The 18353-nt window shown below is 42.9% G+C and overlaps 1 protein-coding gene across 4 annotated transcripts in view; it reads right to left on the bottom strand.

The window, feature by feature from the left end:
* MAD1L1 (mitotic arrest deficient 1 like 1) overlaps positions 1–18353 on the bottom strand; it is a 352753-nt gene that overhangs the window by 121933 nt on the left and 212467 nt on the right. For all 4 annotated transcript variants that reach the window (XM_005420353.3, XM_031056543.1, XM_031056546.1 and 1 more), the window contains one exon: positions 2187–2394. In XM_005420353.3, the coding sequence (XP_005420410.1) occupies positions 2187–2394 (208 nt within the window). The remainder of the gene's footprint in view (positions 1–2186; positions 2395–18353) is intronic.

Below are 18353 nucleotides of genomic sequence, written 5' to 3'. Positions count from 1 at the left end.
GTCTAGGTGCATTTATGGCAAAGTGCCCTGTGCATGACAGTGATGCACACAAGCACATGAACTACATGAAAAAATGCCCATGATCTTATCATATAACCTGGCTTCCTATACCTTCATCCTGTCCTCAAAGAGAGTCATCCACAGGGCTGCTCCAGCCTTCAACAGCTTTTTCCCATTTTGTTTACAAGAATCACTTCCAGATGCACTTATAGGCACTCTGAGAATCCAAAGGGCCCTCCTGTGACTTTGGTAAATGACACTGAAGTACTTCCCACCCTTCTAAGTTCTGAACCTGATGCTCTCTTCCATCTGAGCTGGTTACCAGAAGTCAGAATAATGTAGCTTGGGACTGGGGTAAAAGGAAAAAAAATCACATCACATACATGAGGCTGGAAATACCCTGAAACCCAGCGAGCTGTTTGTTTTCCTGTTGGAATCAAAGGCAGAAGAGAAAACAGCTTTAAAAATGCATCCCTTCTGAGCTAACGACAAACCTGGTAACATCCCAGCACAGAGGCACCTCACAAACAGCGAAAAGCAGCTGCACAGAAAGGCAGCAGAATAATAATTCTAACACATGACAGGAGGCACACGTGAGGAGCACATTCCCCCAGAAGAGATGGTCTAATTACTGCAGATGATACCCCAGAGGTTCATCCATCAGTGACAGAGGCACGGGGCTGACCCCACTTCTGCAGCCTCTCTGCCCCTGCCCTCCCTGGGCACTGCAGGCCCTGGACCTGCAGCATCAGATGTGCCTGGCACTCAGGGCATAAGGACAGACAAGGGCACTGGGCAGCTGCATCTGCTGCAATTTAAACACCTCAAACACAGTGCATTTCAAATTGCAATTGCAATGCAAGAGCTATCCCCAGGAACTGCCCACTGAGGGGCTGAGACTGGAAGCTCTTACAGATAATGTTTTTTTTTTAATGTTTGCCAAGTGTTTCATGCTTATGCATCTGTTAGAGCAGCCACTAACAGGAGTGACAGAACTGTCACTTACTTGTAACATGCAGTGAGCTCTTCACTTTATAAACCACCCCATCTGCACTTCTCACCATCATATTTTTAAGGCTATATAGTACCATAATCCAGTATGAGATGCTGGAACAAACACAATCTCAGCAGTAATAAAGTGCCATTGTTTGAGCGATGGGAACACAGACAAGGTACTTTCTGAGAATTTCTGTTTTATAACAGAGAAAAATGTTTTCTTCTGTGGATTTTCTTTAAACCAGGGCTCTGCCCTTTTGTGAGTCTGAAGCCTCCAACACTTGTGACCTTTGGGAAAAGCTCTGCTCTTTCAGACTCATCTGAGGGAGGATCCTGACCTCCAGACATTGACCAAGTACGTGCAGTTGGGACACACCAGGTTTGCTCCACACAGACCTTCAGCTCTCTTTCATTTTTCTCTTCTCTAACAAATTGTTTTGAGGCCATGAGAGAATTACAGCAGTAACTTCTCCAGGGCTTTTCAGCATAACTTGGTTCTGCCTGGTCTCTCAGTGTTACAGGTGATGGCTTAGGCTTTATTGATATCCTTACCTTGATTTTCAGAGTCTGAGAGCATGTCTGGAGGTGCTGATTTTTGGGGTTGCTGTACTAAAAAAGTCTCACTCAGGTATGTGAAAGGAAGACAGACTGCTCTGGAGTGCCACAGATTCTGTGAAACGTATTTAGCTCAGTGAAAGATGTACTCTGCTCTCATGGAGTATTGAATGTAGCTGTGATTAATGGGGCACATATACACTGATAAACAATATTAATTTGTTTTAAGCCAGGTCTGAAAAGATTTCAACCACTTGCTTCCCTGCAGCTATGGAAGTTATTTCCTGCTGTCTGTACTACCTCAAGGGCTAAACCAGCCCTGAAAGGAAGGAAATATTTCCTTTCACTCTGTCGGCAGCACCAGCCTATGAAGGCTGTTGTATTGGTATTTCATTCATCATGAGCAAATGATATGAATTATTATTATTTCACCTTACCACCCACCCTCCACCACACTGCCACAGGATTGCCACCTCACATCCCCTCTCTCCTGCATCAACCCAGCTTTTTCCATTTTCCATATAACCACTCCATCAAGCACACTGTCTGCAATGCCTCCATCTGCCTCTGCGCTCGGTTCCTCTGGCAACACAAATGAATAAATGCATCCCCAGGAGGAGAAGCCAGCAACCTACCTGCAACTTCTTGTGGGGACTGAAAAGCCCCAACTCCTTCCAGATTCCCAGAGATGGAGCCGCCTCCTTTGAGCACCCGCACGAGCTCCCGCAGCCTCTCGCACTCCTCCTGCAGCTGCTGCTGCTCCTCCTTGCGCTGCTGCTTGGCCAAACTCATGGGGTTCATGCTGAAATGGACAACTTTGGTTCTGCTGGGGTCGTAGTCACCCTGGGTGGCAGCAAAAAAAAAACAAAACAAAAGCACGTTGAGTAACCGATCCAACCTCCAAGTTCACCCCGGCCTGTATCGCTCGGTGAAATAAAAAAATGTTACAGCAGAAAATAAGGTGACATTTATGCAATGACAAGGTTTTATTACAACAGTTAAATGCAGCCAAGCCCAGTGTTGTTTCTCCTTCTCTTGCTATTCCATTTTTTTAAAAACCCTGAAACAAAGGTTGAAACAAGGCAAAGAAACAACAAACAAACAAAAAATAACCAAAACAGGAAAAAAACACTGAAACACCCCACTTATAACAGAACTCATTCCCTGGCTGATACTTCCACAGCCAGATTTAACTCCAGAAATGAAGTTTTATAGCTGTATTTAAAATCTCTTGATAGCAGGAGATTATAATGAACACCCAAACACACCCTTAAATTAGAGCAGGACACCCAGTGCCAGCCTGATTTATTGCTCATATGAGCCAGCAACATCCATGGCATCCAAAGGTGGAGTCATCAGCAAGTTGTATCAGCTCATCCCAAGCAAAGGAACAGATATTCCATTCCTTTTTTCTCAAAGGAGAATTGTATTTACAGCAGCTTAAATAGTCAGTCAAGCCCTAAGATGGCAAATTAATATTCTTTCAAAGCAAGAGGAAAACACTGATGTTTCATTTGTGATTTCAGAGAGACAATTTTCATATAAACTACAGGAAGCCTCACAACCATAAATGTAGTAAAACATGTGCTAACGCTGGCTGCCACGGCACTCTGCCCAGCTGAAACCCTATAGCACTGCCTGCATAAAAAGCTATTTTATATGGTAATATTTTTCCTTCAATTAAATCTCGGGACCTAAAGTGATTTTGTAAACATTAATTAACCCTCAAGAGCAGCATGAGGTAGGTATTATCCCAATTTTATCATTTCATTTCCATTAAAGACGTGATAGAACTTTATGTGGGTTTTTTTGCCATGCAAACCAGAGCAGAGACTGAGCAACTTCATCCTGCATTGCTGGTCATTGCTGGTAAGAGACCCCAGAAGATCCCACTCCTAAATATCATTTATTGAAAATACTCTCTATTCTCGTAATGGGAAGCTCTTCATCAGGCAATGAACCACTGAAAGTCACTGCCCAGAGCCTGGCAACAGACAAACAACAGCATCAAAAATGGGTTTGACAAATTCAAGGACAACAACTCCATAACTGGGCCATGCCAGCAGGGCAGGACATGTGAGAACCTTCCAGCATCTCTGGTTGCTGGCAGAGTGCTGGAGAGCATGGAGAAATCTGTGGGCTTTCACGGAATAACAGCTTCTACCATTGTGGTTAAAGATGCTCTTCTGGGATTTTCTTCCCAGAGATAAAACAAAAAAGAGGGGTGTGGTGGTTCCTCATAACTACTCTGAGAAACCAGTTTGACCACAGCTGTGCGTCTGGCTAGGAGAGTCACCGTTCCACAGTGTAAGTGCAAGTTACAGAGAAAGGAGGTCACATGAGTATGTCCCAGGCCAAGAAGGGGTGGGAGGAACCCCCAGAGATCTGCCCTGGTCCAAGAGCTCACTCCAGGGAGCTGGGAAGAGTCAGGCATGGAAACCTCAGGTCCCCCTGCCAGGTGTTTGCAGTCCCACAGTCAGGACTATGTGACCTCCCAAGCCTTGGCCACACTGAGCAGGGGATGCACGTTCTCCAAGCCTCACTTCAGTGGCCTCAGGAACACCTGGGAGGGCAGCAGTGCCCTGCAGCCCCATAGCAACAGGGCTTTGTGACCCTATTTCCACAGCCAGGCTGAGACAAATCTCTCTTAATTGCCAATCAAGCAACTCAGGCCAAAAGAAGAAATTATTCCACCATCAGCCTTGATCAAAAGAAATTCAGGTGAGACCTGAAGGACACAAGCAGCATGTTAGAGATATCAAACAGCTGCAACACCAGCTCATTAGATATATTTTCCCCAGCACAGACTGGCATTTACAAACCTGCTTTTGCACTCAGCTCGTTACCTTCTCCTGCTATTTGCACTCCAGGACTCCTCCAGACAGGTCAGGGCACTCCTCACTCTTGTGTTTGTCTTTCAAGAGAAGGGATTCAACTCCAAAGTTTGCAACAGGGCTTACTCTGGCTGGTAGGAGGATGCTCCAGTGTCAGCTGTGGATCCCAGTTTTCCCTGGGCAGCTGCTGGTGCTTCTGACCAGCTGGGAAGGGCCCTGGCCCTGTCCCCTTTGCCAAGGTCAGGCAGAGCTCCCAGCTCCTCATCCTGGCTGGCAGCACCATTCCAGCTGCAGCGCAGGGATCCACAGCAGCATGATCCCTGTGTGAGGAAAGCCTTGCACACCTGGAGACTGCTGCTCCCTCCCTGCTAGGGCTGCTGTAACCCATGCTGCACCAATCTTTTTATTCTGCAGGTTATTTACCCTTTTCCATCATCTGTCTGGCTTTTCTACAAAGCCCTGCCATGAAGCTGCATTGCTTTGGCTCTTACAGATCTTTCAGACCATTTATCCTGTCCTTTCATAACATGCCCCCCTTGAAAAATCTTGCTGTTAAACTCATCACCAGGACTCAGCCTTATTTTCAGGGTTCACCAGCTCTCCTCAGCACATCAGTCTGAAGCTTCACTGAGACAAGAGAATCTCTTAAAAGCCCACAGTGCAACGAAGGCAGTGGCAGAATCCATCTCATTTAACATTTCTGGGAGATCACTAACATATTTGCTATGCTACTCACATTTTTGGGCTAGGGGCAGTAGCTTTCTCTTTCTTCTACACAGCACACATCAAACCAGTACATTTCTCCCTACAGCTAAAATATTAGTGCAGCTGGTTTATATTACAGCAATGCCTAAAAGAAACCAAGTGAGACAGGGATCCCAGCATGCCAGGTCCTGTACAAACCCCACAGGGAACTGCCAGCCAAAGCCCAAAAAGCAGACAACAAATCCTGAAGGTGCAGTATGTGAGGGGAGGGCAGGTATGGAAAGATGCAGTCTCTGGTTCCAGGTTCCTCAGCAGCATGGCAGAAAAGAATCCACATCTTCAGAGCTGCTCCTCCTCACCACCAGACCATGCTGCCACCTCACAGTCATACCAAGCAGCCTCCAGGAAATTTACTGGCACTCTCTGGAGTTTCAAATAAATGCAGGAAGCTTTCCATGGAAACGGTGCAGACCAGAGGCAGTGTCTGATGAAAGGGATGGCTCTCGTGTGTAGGTAATATAGAAAATCAAAACAGTATCACAGCTTGGGACATTTGGAGTGTTTTTCCCAAATTTCTGAAGGTGGAAGGTGACTTTGGGTCATGAAAAGGAATGGTTTAGGGTTGGCTCTATGAAGACCTACAGCTGGAAATTGCTAAATATAAGAGACAGCAAAGTAGCATTAAAATCTCACTAGCATTTGATGGACATGAAAGCCTAATGCTGGTAGGAAAGCAGGGACTAAAGAAAGCAAACAGCATCCTCCTGGAATCCCTTTCGTTCTGGAAAATGTAAATTGCTATTTTTCTCTGTCAACTGCACATCCACCTACAATAAATTAGTCTTACTGATCATAATTTTATCCTTTCATTTGTGCAGCAGAAGCCTGGAGAATTGTTTCAGGCACTGGGAGAGAAGACCTAAAACAGATTTTCCCATTTAGAAAATAATTTCTCATCTTGGGTGACTGAAGAGGAAGACCAAACAGTGGTATTTGAAAGGCAGGCACAAAGAGACAGCCACGTTCCTTGAACAGGAGCTGGGACTCCCCAAACAGCTGCCCAGGCACAGCTCCAGATGCTGCTTCTGCGCTGAACCAACACATGCAAGGAGCTATTGCTTAGCAGAGTTACAAAGCATCTTGTAACAAATGGTAATGTATCCCTGGTTTCTCCAAGAAGTGTGAAAATCGTGCTGCAGGTTTGGAAACTTGGCTTGAATGTGAGGTTTGACCAAATCCACTTGAGCTCATGGTGCTTTTAGATGGAAATGTGGGACATTTGGGCAGTGCAATCCATGTGTGACCTACAGAGCTCTGTTGGAAAGCCATCCCATCCCTGGCTCATTCAGCAGTAACTTGGTGGCTTGTTTTGCTCATCAGCACATCATGGCCAGTGTCTCAGAGAGCAAAGATAACACATTACTGCCAGTTTCTCAGCAGCATCCTCTCTTTACCCCTGTTTTCCAATACCTTAAAAACCTTAAAATACCAGAAATTTTACCTTAAAAACCAGAAATTGCAGAGATTCTGAAGAGTAAATTACTTGGACTAGAGAGAACTGCTGGCATTCATGGATTCTTCTTTTCAGAAATAACATTGAACAAGTAATTCTGATTTGTCAGAAAAATGTACAGAGAGCTTCAATTTAGGGGGAAGCAATAAATATCTTGATTGATTGCAACCAAACCTGGTTGGCACTTAAAGTGAATTACTCATTCCTGGAAAGCAACATGTTAACTAGCTGATTTGGTGCTTAAGGAAGCAAAACCTTGGGTTTTTTTGGCTCTCAGAAGGGCACTGGACATTTTATAGAGATGATTTGTTGATTTCACGCGTCAATACGCTCCACAATTTGTGAAATAATGTTGTTTTGATGCATTATCCTCAGCATTCCAGACATCTGCCCCAGGGTTTCCACATGGGAAACTCTCTCACGAACCACCCCATTGCTGCTGTCCCAACTGTGGAGTCACTGTGTGAGACAAACACTGCAGATGCCACACACAAATATTGGCTTAGTGCAGTATGTTCCAAACACACTCTGGCAGAACTATTTAGTAAGATTCTGGCTATCAATAAACTTTCTGACAAAAGACTATGGAAAAAAGAATTTGCAACAGGGCCAATTTGTCATCTAGAACTGAGGTACAAGCTCAAGTCAGATGCTGCTGCCTCCCCTCTCACTTCCATCTTCCAGCTTGAAAAAAAAACACCCCAGGGAGATAATTGTGCTGATGCTATGTGTCATTTTTAAAAACTATATTATCACCAAACAGTCAGCATGTTGGTCTATGTGTTGAAATTACAGCTCAAAAACTTCCTAAGTAATCTGCCCATTAGGGAAGAATCAGTCAAGTGCCAAAGCAATGAATGAAGACAGGACTGCTTTAATCTCTGAAAAACAGAAACTTTTCCTTTAGAAGAGGAGTTGTTTAGAAGAACAATGAAACCTGCCAGTGACAGCACCTTGAAAAGGGATGAACTTATTTTGGCATCTCTCCTCCTGGTTGTTTGAAAACTGCACAGTCCCAGTTCAGAGATGTCTTTCTCCAGGAGCTATAAAAGCTTTTTCTCTCTACTCCACTCACTTTCACAAGCACACAAGTAAGAATAAAGTACTTAAAACCATGTGGACCATTTTACATTTGATGAAACATTCAGTGCTTAACAACTCCATTTAAGGCCTCTTCATCTGCTGCAGGTATTTCTGATCAGAAGGCAGAGCTGCTAGCAAAGGGAATAGTCTCCATTGGTGTGAATATGTTTATCTAACATCACTACTGAAATTAAAGAAGCCCATACATCCCAAAAAAAGGCACTGACTGTCAGGATACAATGTCAGCAGGCACTGTGAAGGATTTTCAGCTGACTTCACATCCTCACAAGCTCCTTCTGTTAAACGCTTTGGCAAGCAAAATCATCAAAACCCATAGATGGGGCTGACACGCACTTAAGTACCTCATTTTTTCAGTCTTGGTATCTATCAGCCTTAAAAGATTGTGATTTCTGAGCAGCACAATAAATTCTGGTGGAGCATATGGACAGCTGAGCTTAATCACTGCTGGCTGGCAATACAACAGCTTGTGCTTGGCCCTGCTGAGAAAAGGCTGGGGATTGGAAGCTCTTCAAGGAAAGGACAATTTCCTCCTCACGCGACTCTCAGGCACAGTGAGAGCCACCCAAACATTGCTGCCTCCTGAACTAAGGAAATTCTTCCCATGCTGACTTCTTAAGAGAGAAATCTCCAAGGTTTCTGGGCTGGGACAGGTTATACAGTACTGAAGAACTTAAATAGAAATGATATAAGGAGCTTAGTAGATAATATCAGCTTTAAATGGGTCAATAGTTACCTTGGAAGAATTGTTGAAATAAAGACTGCATCTAGCTGTAGGAGACAGATGGGAAAGTTTCTTATGTACAGCTATAAAACATAAAGCATCAGTTGGGGGGATGGTGGAAGAGACGTGTTTGAAAAGCATCCAACTGGCCAGGGAATGCTCTTGTTTCCATTTACTACCTCTTGTAGGCACAAGAGTAGCTTAAATTGTAAACACTAACACACAGCAGGTAATTGGGTATATGCAGGTGGTCAATGTCCAAAACTGAACTTTTGAACTCTTGAGCAGAGGATGATACTTCACTGCTGGCACAGCCTGGTGGTACACTTGGGTAAATCCTGGACTAAACCAGAGGTGGCACATCTTGAATCCCCCAAAGACAGATAGGACAAAATGGGACAAAATGTTACTCAAGGTTTCTGGCTGGTCTTTCACTGTGTCAGGCTCCAGCTACTGAATTCTTGCAAAATCCAGGTTGCTGATGCTAGAAGAGCTGCCACTGCTTTTGGGAACCTGCAGGCTTATTCTTGGGATTCAGTGCCTCCTCCTGACTATGGATCCTTTACACAGCTCAAGCATGCCTTTCCCAAGGCTGGTGGTTTCTGGAATGACTGTCTGGCTTCACTGCAAACATGTGGTATTTGTGGGTAAACACAGCCACACAGGCTTTGCACACAGCTAATGAACACCCCGTTGCTTCCACTGAATTATGAAAGCAGACAAGTCACATATCATTAGAAGTTGTCTTTGAATGTGTTTATCTTCAGCTTACAGTTAATGGCTCAGCATTTATGTCAAGAATTGTCTGCTGTTAGTCCTGCATCAATACCCATCAGAAATTTCACTCAAAGATGGAGAAGAAAAAAACAGCGGGAAGGCAAAATTGGAATTTATCACCTGAAAGGCACATGCAAGATCCCCAACAACTACAGCTCTTGTTGTAGTAGCTTATTAACTAGAGTCTGCCTGGCTATTCAGGTGGGCAGCCTCTCCTGATCTTCCTAAATTTTAACTTTAACAGCTTAAAAAAAATTGGTTACTCAACTCTCTCATACAAAAGGCTGTTGGAGGCATTTCTGTACCCAGTACAAGGCAGCCTCAGAAAGCTTAATCCCACCTAAGGAAATGCCATTTTAATGGAAATTCTGTTTCTTGGTTTTGTTCTTTTTGTTTCTTTGCTCAGGCTCGTTAAAGTGATTAGAGTAATACCCAAAGTAAACTGCATCCCAAAGAATTCCCTCTGTACCCAGTGCACAAAGCACAGCACGCTCCCCAGCCCCAGCTCCCTCTGTCATACAAGATAACCACACCAAGGGATCTTTAAAGCCTGTGGAACAGGAGCTGTATTAACAAAAATGAATTGCAAAGATGAGACAAAGCTAACTAACAAATAAGCAACAACCACCACCTGCTCCTTGTAGCTTTGCCACTATGTGCATGCTTGACATCAGAAACAGTTGGGGGGGGGGGGAAATGAAAAACAGAAGGTGCTGGATGGTGGGAAAAGGCTCATTTGTTCCCACCAGGTCTCATGGCGCTTCCCTACCCTTTTTCTCTCTCCATGTTGTTTTTCTTGTGTGCATCTGCACACACACAACACTGAAACCTGGCAGCAGAAATTCACTTGGGCAACCTTTCCATCGTTATCTCAGCCAGTTCTTAGCACAACACCTGCTACTTCTTTTGCAAAACAGGAAGATCCTTCTCCTTGCCCAGGCAATGCTACCTCTTGCTCATACACCTTGATTCAGGCAACCTTTCACCTGAACACCCACGTCAGTCACTTCCAGAACAGTGAATGTTGCAGTGTGATGCAGTTCCCTGTTTTAGCTGTCCCGGTCATTCCAATAAGTGAAGACACTCTGTGTTAGCCTGAGTTATGCCTCTTCACCCCCAGTAACTCCTCCACCAGCACAACAAATTCCACATCCTTGCTCTCAGGAGCAGTGAGTAATCCCACATCACCTTCCCCTTCCCATTAGCAAGGCCACCTGGAACAGCTGCTCCTCCCACAAAGGCTTCTACGGGGGTTTTTCTGTTCCTTCCTGAGCAGATCTTCCACACCATCCACACTCATTGATATTCTTCCCTATGGCCTCTTTCACTGCAGCATCTACAGCAAATTAGCAGTGAGACAGGGAGGTGGTTGGAGTTAGGCTGTATCACAGACAAAAAAGCTCTAATCACCCTAATCACACTGTTCTAACACCAGACCATATCTTTGGGTACAACATGTAACACATTTTGGACACTGCTACAATGGGAGTAATAAAATAAAATGTCTTAGCAGTGGTGTGGAAGCCCTTCAGGTACAGTTTTAAAAGGAGATCTGTTTTCTGTATCTCTTTCAAACGTGTTCTTCCCTGGAGGATGCAAGACTGTAATTTGCATTGAGTGAGGCATTCAGATGAGGTCTGGGATGCAAACAAACGTGACAAGAAGGTTAAGAGTCAGGACAGAGAGACGTGGAATGGCATGAAGCTGAGATAATCTAAAAGAAAAAATGCATCCAAATGTTCACTGTCCTTTTCAATTGCTGCTCTTCCTTTTATTGAAATGGTAGAAAATCATAGTCTGCTCTAGGATGGTTTGTTACCACCTAGAGACTTGAATTCCAGGGTTTCTACACTAGTTTTTTCAAGTCAAGGATTCCTGTCTTTCCTGAGAACAAAGTCCATAAAAAGTTGCTATTATTTACAGTCTAGTAGCGTGCAGAGGAGACCTGTGCTGGTTCAAAAACCTCTGATAAAGACACTGAAAATAAAAAGCACATAGGTTCTGAAAACAGCCCCAAAGAGCTTATAGTGTGAGTTATAAAAATTCCTTTTCAGAGATAAGTCTTAACTTCATATGGTGAGAAATGCTGGCTCTCATAGATCTGAATTTCAAAAAAACATTCTATCAACTTTCCCATAAAAATCAAGTAACTTTGGTTGAGAATATTGTTGAGAGGTGTCAGACCAAATCTAGGTTTTCAAGAGAAGTACACAGAGTTTACCAAAAAGTTTAACTATTTCTTAGCTTCTCTCTTTTTTATTCTGCAACATGCACATACAGTTACTGTTCAGTAGACCAGAAAGACAGGAGACACTTGAAATGAGGTTTTTTTTTTTGTAGTATTCACTCCAATTCAGATATTCAGCCACTCAAAGCTTTCCTTCCTGACAATGCTCTATAAATCTTGCTTTAATGCCTCCATAATTCTGTGTTTCCCGGTAAAGCTCTACTTTGGAATGGAATCAGATGGGACTTCAAGGAGAGATCCCAGAGGAGAAAAGCAACACAAATTGGCTGTGCTAGACCAGGACCCTCCGTATCCAGATAGGAAGGGAGAAGTCAGAGTGAAGTATGACAGCAGAGGCCCTGCTTTCAAGACTTTATAAAGCAAAGTGAAACTGCAATGTAATAGGATTTTCCAGTTAATGGATCTCATTAGCGAAAAGCAAAACCTCTATGGGTATTTTTTTAAGATACTATCTGGTATAAAAAGAAAGATGCATAATTAAAAATTATGTAAAAGCCTTCATGGAAGCATCAAAGTTCATCTGAGCATATAAAAGCCTGAAAAACAAGTGACAAGAAGTGCTGTCAATCGCGTTATGTATTTGTACAGCAAACACATGGCACAGGCTGGATGCTGAGGTCAACCTCAACAGCAATGCTGAATCTCCTAAAGGCTTTAAGTGCACCAGGACATTTTGGTCCTGTAATTTAATGCATATAAAGTACTATTGTATGTCCTTGCACATCTAATTCCAACCTGGCAGGGTACAAAGCGAATCCACTGTGTCTGAGTGAATGAATGAGCGCCCTCAGCCTTGGCTGCCCCCCGAGCTAACCCACCACCATTAGCAGATTCCTGCCTCAAGCTGGAAGCATTTCCACTCAAAGAGCAAGTCAAGTTCCCTTTCCCATCACACAGAAAAGCGACAGACACAAGTGCTTTGGAGGACTCATCTCTGACAGTCTCCTGGGGCAGCTGGGCAGTGTCTGAGTGGGATTTACAGCAAATGTGTTGCAGGTTAAACAAGCTGCAGTGCAGCCTCTCCCTGTGCAGGTTATCGCCTCCCACACACCTTCTGCTGTGGCCAGGCAGACGGGGAAAAGGAGGGAAACAAAACATGGCCCTGCCACACACCGAGGGGAAGAGCAGCTACAGCACAACTGCCAGGTTTTATTCATTTTGTCACTGTCACTTCACTGTGATGTGGTGGTTGTCTTGCTCCTGGGGAGAGCTTCCCCAATATCACCTCAAAGTCCAACCGGGTAGAGTAGAAATTCCTCTAGTAATGGGTAACTGCATAGAGGGAAAATTGAGAAAGCTTCCAACGTCTCAGAAAAACATGTATTCATGTACATACCATCCTTTTATCCATGCAGTCACCTACATTAGACACCATGAGGAGTCACTGCAGGTTCCCTTAGCTGTGTTGAGCAGGCAGAACCCTCTTCTGTTTGCTCTGCTCTTTCTCAAGTAAGAGACCTGAATGTCTAAACCATCCAAATATCGATTCAGTGGTACATTCTCTTCCATCTCCTCAGGGCAAATAGACAAATGTTTGGCTTTCCCTTCCTTTTCACCATTTTATCAGGTTAATTATTTTTCAAATTTAAGCAAGTTGTAGGATCCCTGATGAAAAGAGCTCTTTTCCCCTTCTCTGGGAGCATGAAAAAGGTCTCCTCCATCTCCTTTCTCCTCTTCACCTTGTGATGATTACCTTTTTGCCCCAGGTTTCCTCACCCAACTCCTTGGAGAGCTGGACTCTGCTCCCTTGGTCCCTATGCAGAAGGGCATCACTTTGTCTCCTTTCATTCCTTGAATATTAAAAGTTTCTACAGACTTGGGATTAACAAACATTCAAGATGTCCCAGGCAGTGAGAACAGGGCTGTCATGGAAGAGGTTGCTGTGCATACAAAGAAACCCTCAACAAGAGGAGTCAGCAATGCAAGGAGAATTAACAAGCACAGTTAAATAACCCTAAATCCTCATGCATATTTATAAACTACATCACATCAAAACTAAATCAATACCCTCACTAGTTACATATGGCCTGAGAAAGCAGGAGCTGGTAACTTGCTTGTGCTTTGCCCAACCAGGACAAGACCCAGAAAGTCTCCACACAGGAGTAAATTCCTGGGCTGTGAAGGTGGAATTTCAAGCTGAAACATCACAGGCTAAAATGAAGCAAAGAGGAGAGAAGGAGCAGCCATCCACAGATGGCACAAAGAATTCACCTGAGCCTCAGCAATGGAGCAAAATTTCAGTTTAAACCCTTCTATTCCTATGACAAAGAGAAAACCACCTCTGGCAAGAGAACAGGTTTCACAATTTCAGCTGCATCTCTGTAGGTGACATAAACTACACCCCCCAACATTTCATACCCCATGTGCTGGGTGAGACTGTTCACATGGGGACTTCCATCAGCACAACCATCTCCTTAAACATCCCTTCTTGGCTTTCCCTGGGGGAAAATACCTCTTGGTTGCCTGCAATGCTTCAATTACTATTCATGTCTTTTCAAGTAAACGCAGTTTGAACCAAAGATATGGGAAAATGCTTTAAAAAGTCACACTGGGATCGCCAACCCATTAGCAAAATGTCTCTGTCAAACATGCTAAACCTGACTTACATCACTTCAACCCCAACAACACATTTTCCTTATTCAGGCTTAGACTGCTGGGAAGTTGAGCCAAACCCAATTTGAATCTACCTTGAAATATATTTAGTAGACACAACTGTCCAATCCTGAGTGCATGACTTAATGGTCTGAAATACAACTGTCCTGCCTCCAGTTTGAGTTTATTTCACCAGTTTTACGTCACTGTGCTAATGGACTGGACAGCAACCAGCACATTTTGCACAGAGATGTGAAGGGGCAATGATTTTAAATTTCACTGCCAGGTTTTTCCAGAATTATGACTGCCAGGCCAATCTTTAAACTGTTAAGACCCTACAAAACCTCCTTCAAAACACAATACTTCCTGCTGTATAAAACTCAGGCTTTGATTTTATCATCGCTTTCCTCATTGCCAACATACATCACAGCATTTTTATGAAAGAAAATGGTGGATGAGGGGAAATTCAACTTTTCTGGTGTTTCTCAGTGAGAACCCAGTTCTCCAGCCTTTGTGTAACAATCTGGGGAGGCGAGGACAGCTCAGCCTTACACTACAGCTACCACAACACGCTCCTGCACTGTGGTAGTTACTTCTTTCCCATTAAGTTTTAATTAGACAACACATGCATGACTTGGAAACACAGCCTGGCTGCAGATGAGAAGGAATCTTTTCAACTTCATTTGAGCAAACCTGAAAGAGAGCCTTCCTGTTCTTCTCTAACCACAGATTTTCAGATGGCATCTTTAAGCACACAGTCGCCCTGAATTTCAGGGGTCAGACCACATTGGCTAGGGAGAATGCTATTTTCCTTCCTTGTAGGAACTACCTGGTCCTTTTCTATATTTCAGTTAAGTGTTTTGTTTTTAATGCAATTTTAATATCTTAAAATTACTGCCACTTCAGCTGCACTCTTTGGTGGTACTGGGTCTCCAAGGGAGCTAAAGGTATTTACTGAGTTATTTTCATGAGCAGAACCCCAAATTGTCTTTCGTATGGAATATACTGACAGAAAGCAGGAATTTTCTGCCTGAAACTGAGAAGTAGACAAGCACCTTGGAATTCATTTGACTGAGCCAAAAAGTGGCCTCAAGAACAATGATAAACATCTCAGTTGCATACATTTAGACATTTTTATCCTCCAGCAGGTCAACAGTAGAGGAAAAAAAGATCAAGAGGGGTGATAAAGGAAAAGCACATTTGATGGTAGCAATTTCAGAAAAAAATATTATTTTCTGTAATCACTGTGAAAGGAGTAAAAATCTCTGCCATCGTCTTGCTTAACAGAGCTCAACAATGCTTACATTTCACTTGAGAGGAAATATCTGTTTTCATTATTTCAGCCCACTCAATCACTCCTCCTCCACTTTCTTCTCCAACTTCAAACCTCGACTCGGATGTATTCACTTACTGGAGTTTGCAAATTGCTAATCACCCATTGGCAGTATTGATCTGCACGTTTTACTGCAGTCAGAATGAGACAGCACAGGCTGGTGAATAGACTGTGAAGACAGAAAAATGAGATTAACCAGCTTGCCTCATACAGATCGAGTTATCTGTTGCCTTGTTCACTTTTCATGAAGCTTCCAGAATGCAGCAAACTGAATCTCCTTAACTCACAAGACAGGGCTGATACATAAGTCCATTAGAAGAAAATATCAGAAAAAGCAAGTAACACAATTTCATGGAAAACAGGTCTTGTCAAACAGACTTGAAGAGATTTCAAGTCCAGTTAACTAAGATAACTGTGTTGACACAACAGAATAGGAATTCTGTAATATATTTGCCTCGGTATCAAAATCGCATTTTCTTTTAAAACCAGCATGATGCAAAATCAGACTATGGCAGTTTTTAAATGGCCCAAAAGCTGATGAACTAATAGTGACATTTCCCTGTTACTTTCCCAACAAGAATTGCTCCTTTGGCCGATCGTATGCAGCACACATTCTCTAAGATACATAAGAAAATAATAAAGCCTTACTAAAATATGCAGATAACACAAAGGCAGAATTGTAGCAAACAATAAAGCCCACCAAGATAGCTTAGAAATCTGATTGTGCCAGGCACAATCATTTTCTATGAATTCAAATGCACCGTGAGAGATCCCAGAGAGCAGAATGGTCTCAGGCACAGAACACAGCAGGTACTTTCTGGGAGACAGTGTCTGTGAGGAGGCCACAGTTAATAACCAAGGGTTACCTCTAATTTAATGCTGTGTGGGAAAAAAAAAAAAGCAAGGAACAGCCAGAATCTTTATGTATCATTGAGCAGGAAGGACTAAAGAAACAATACTGTCCCTGAAGGCAGCACTGATGAGACCCCTACAGTGATAACACACCCAGGTGAGGTGTGCAGGTGTGAGAGTGTTGCTGAAAATTAAGGAAAGTGGTGAGAAGATTTCCATGAATGATTCATGGTCTGAAAAAACACATCTTCCACTGAGAAATTAATGGAAATCAAACTATTTTATTTGCTATGGAGAAGGCAGAAGCAATTTGATCTGGGTTTTCAGTGGAAATCTGACACTAAATGGTTCTTTAATGTAGCAAACAAAAGCGTGGAGAGAACCCGATAGCTTCACTTCATGGTGAAGCCAATGAAATGGAAATAATATATATTTTTAATAGGGATGGCTAACCAGGGAAACCAATACATTGTCTGTTACTTAGTGTCTTTAAATCAATATTTGATATCTTATTAAAAAGAGTCTATGGAGCAACCACAAGTCACTGGGCAGATTTCTCTTAAAACTGTATTTTTGTGTTATATCAGACTAATGGGTATTCTTTTTGTCCATAAACCTCTTAATTCAACTCATTCCATTTCTCCCAGTTCAAAAAAAAGTGTTATCCAATACTTTTATCCATTCTCTCTCATATCATTAATTCCCCCTCTTACTTTATAAGCCTCCAGACAATTCTGTAACTTCAGCGTTTATTCCTCTTAGACATAACAAGAACTTAGATGTTATCACTGACAGTTTAATCTTTTTCAAGGAGAGTTTTAATTTGTAGAGAAATTATATTAGAATCAATGCCTCTAAATATAAAAATATTTTCAAATCTATGTTCATTTCAATATTCCAGAGCGGCAGGGCTGCTCAAATCCTCAGGTGATGGAAAATCAGAATGATACTTAAGACCCAGCCACTGAGATTGTGCTTTTTTCCCTGAAGGAAATGTCTTTCTAACAGTCATAATGACAACTTGAACATGTGGATGCTGATCCATACAGATGTAATCCGGCTCATTGGAAAATTACAAGGGTTATTTGGTGTTTAAGAGTGCAAAAAAACCAGAGAATGGAAACAGATTTGTCACCTGCCATCTTTTTTGATCTCTAGGCTTTACATTAGGGAGTGTCCATTCTGATTTAAAGGGAGTAGTAAAGCCAATTTAAGAATTATTTTTCTGGGAGATGATTAGGAGAGAAACAAAGATGGACTAAGATGTGAAAGCTCTACATGTCACAAAACACAAACACACCTCTATCTACAATACCGCTGACCACATGTACACATTATTTGTAAAATAACCATTCTGCACACGTGTTCACCCTCATTAAAGAAGCTCTAACAAACCGTCTCTCCCATTTCCACCCAATATCCTGCTGCCAGTCTCCCACCTCCCCCAGCTGCCCTGTGAAGGCAGCACCTGACATCAAGTCTTAAGCACTTTTGGGGGGGGGGGGTGCTTGAAGGACTGCAGAGAGGAAGGGAAGCAGAAAAGCAAACACCTTGAAAAAGAACCATTTCCCCCTGTAATCCCATATTATTTCTGCTCCACCATGCACGAGTCACAGAAACAACAACATGACTGTGGTTCTTCATGTGCCTCAAGCACAGTTTCAGACAGATAAAAAATTATGGTTCTGCCCTCAGGAAAGACCTGGAACATCATGAGCAGCCACACTGGGAAAGCTAGCTTCACCAGCCAGCTGCACACTGGTCTTCTCCAACAGATAAAACCCAGCCCACTACTCTCAGGCTTTGTTCTCCCCAACTACCTCCTTGTCACTGCCAGTAATTCTAACCCAAATTACAAATACAGGAGACCATAACATGGTTGCCTCTCTATACTAATAAGAAAAAAAAATCACAAATATCTCTAGTTCCTCAATACATGCCTGGTTTCTCTGCATCCATAATAAGCTTGTCCACATTCAACTTGGAAATACTATTCAATTTTATGAATTCTGCCTGGATCCGTACCAACCGCAAACTCTAATTTGTTTTCTGAATGTTATCTCAACTGTAAGAACTGATCAGTGCCTTCACTTCAGCTCTGCAGCCTGTATATTAAGTTAAGC

Source organism: Geospiza fortis, unplaced genomic scaffold (assembly GCF_000277835.1).
Source record: "Geospiza fortis unplaced genomic scaffold, GeoFor_1.0 scaffold237, whole genome shotgun sequence".
Lineage (NCBI taxonomy): Eukaryota > Metazoa > Chordata > Aves > Passeriformes > Thraupidae > Geospiza > Geospiza fortis.
The sequence above is the reverse complement of the archived record's forward strand: the minus strand, read 5'-3'. Positions and strand labels throughout refer to the sequence as shown.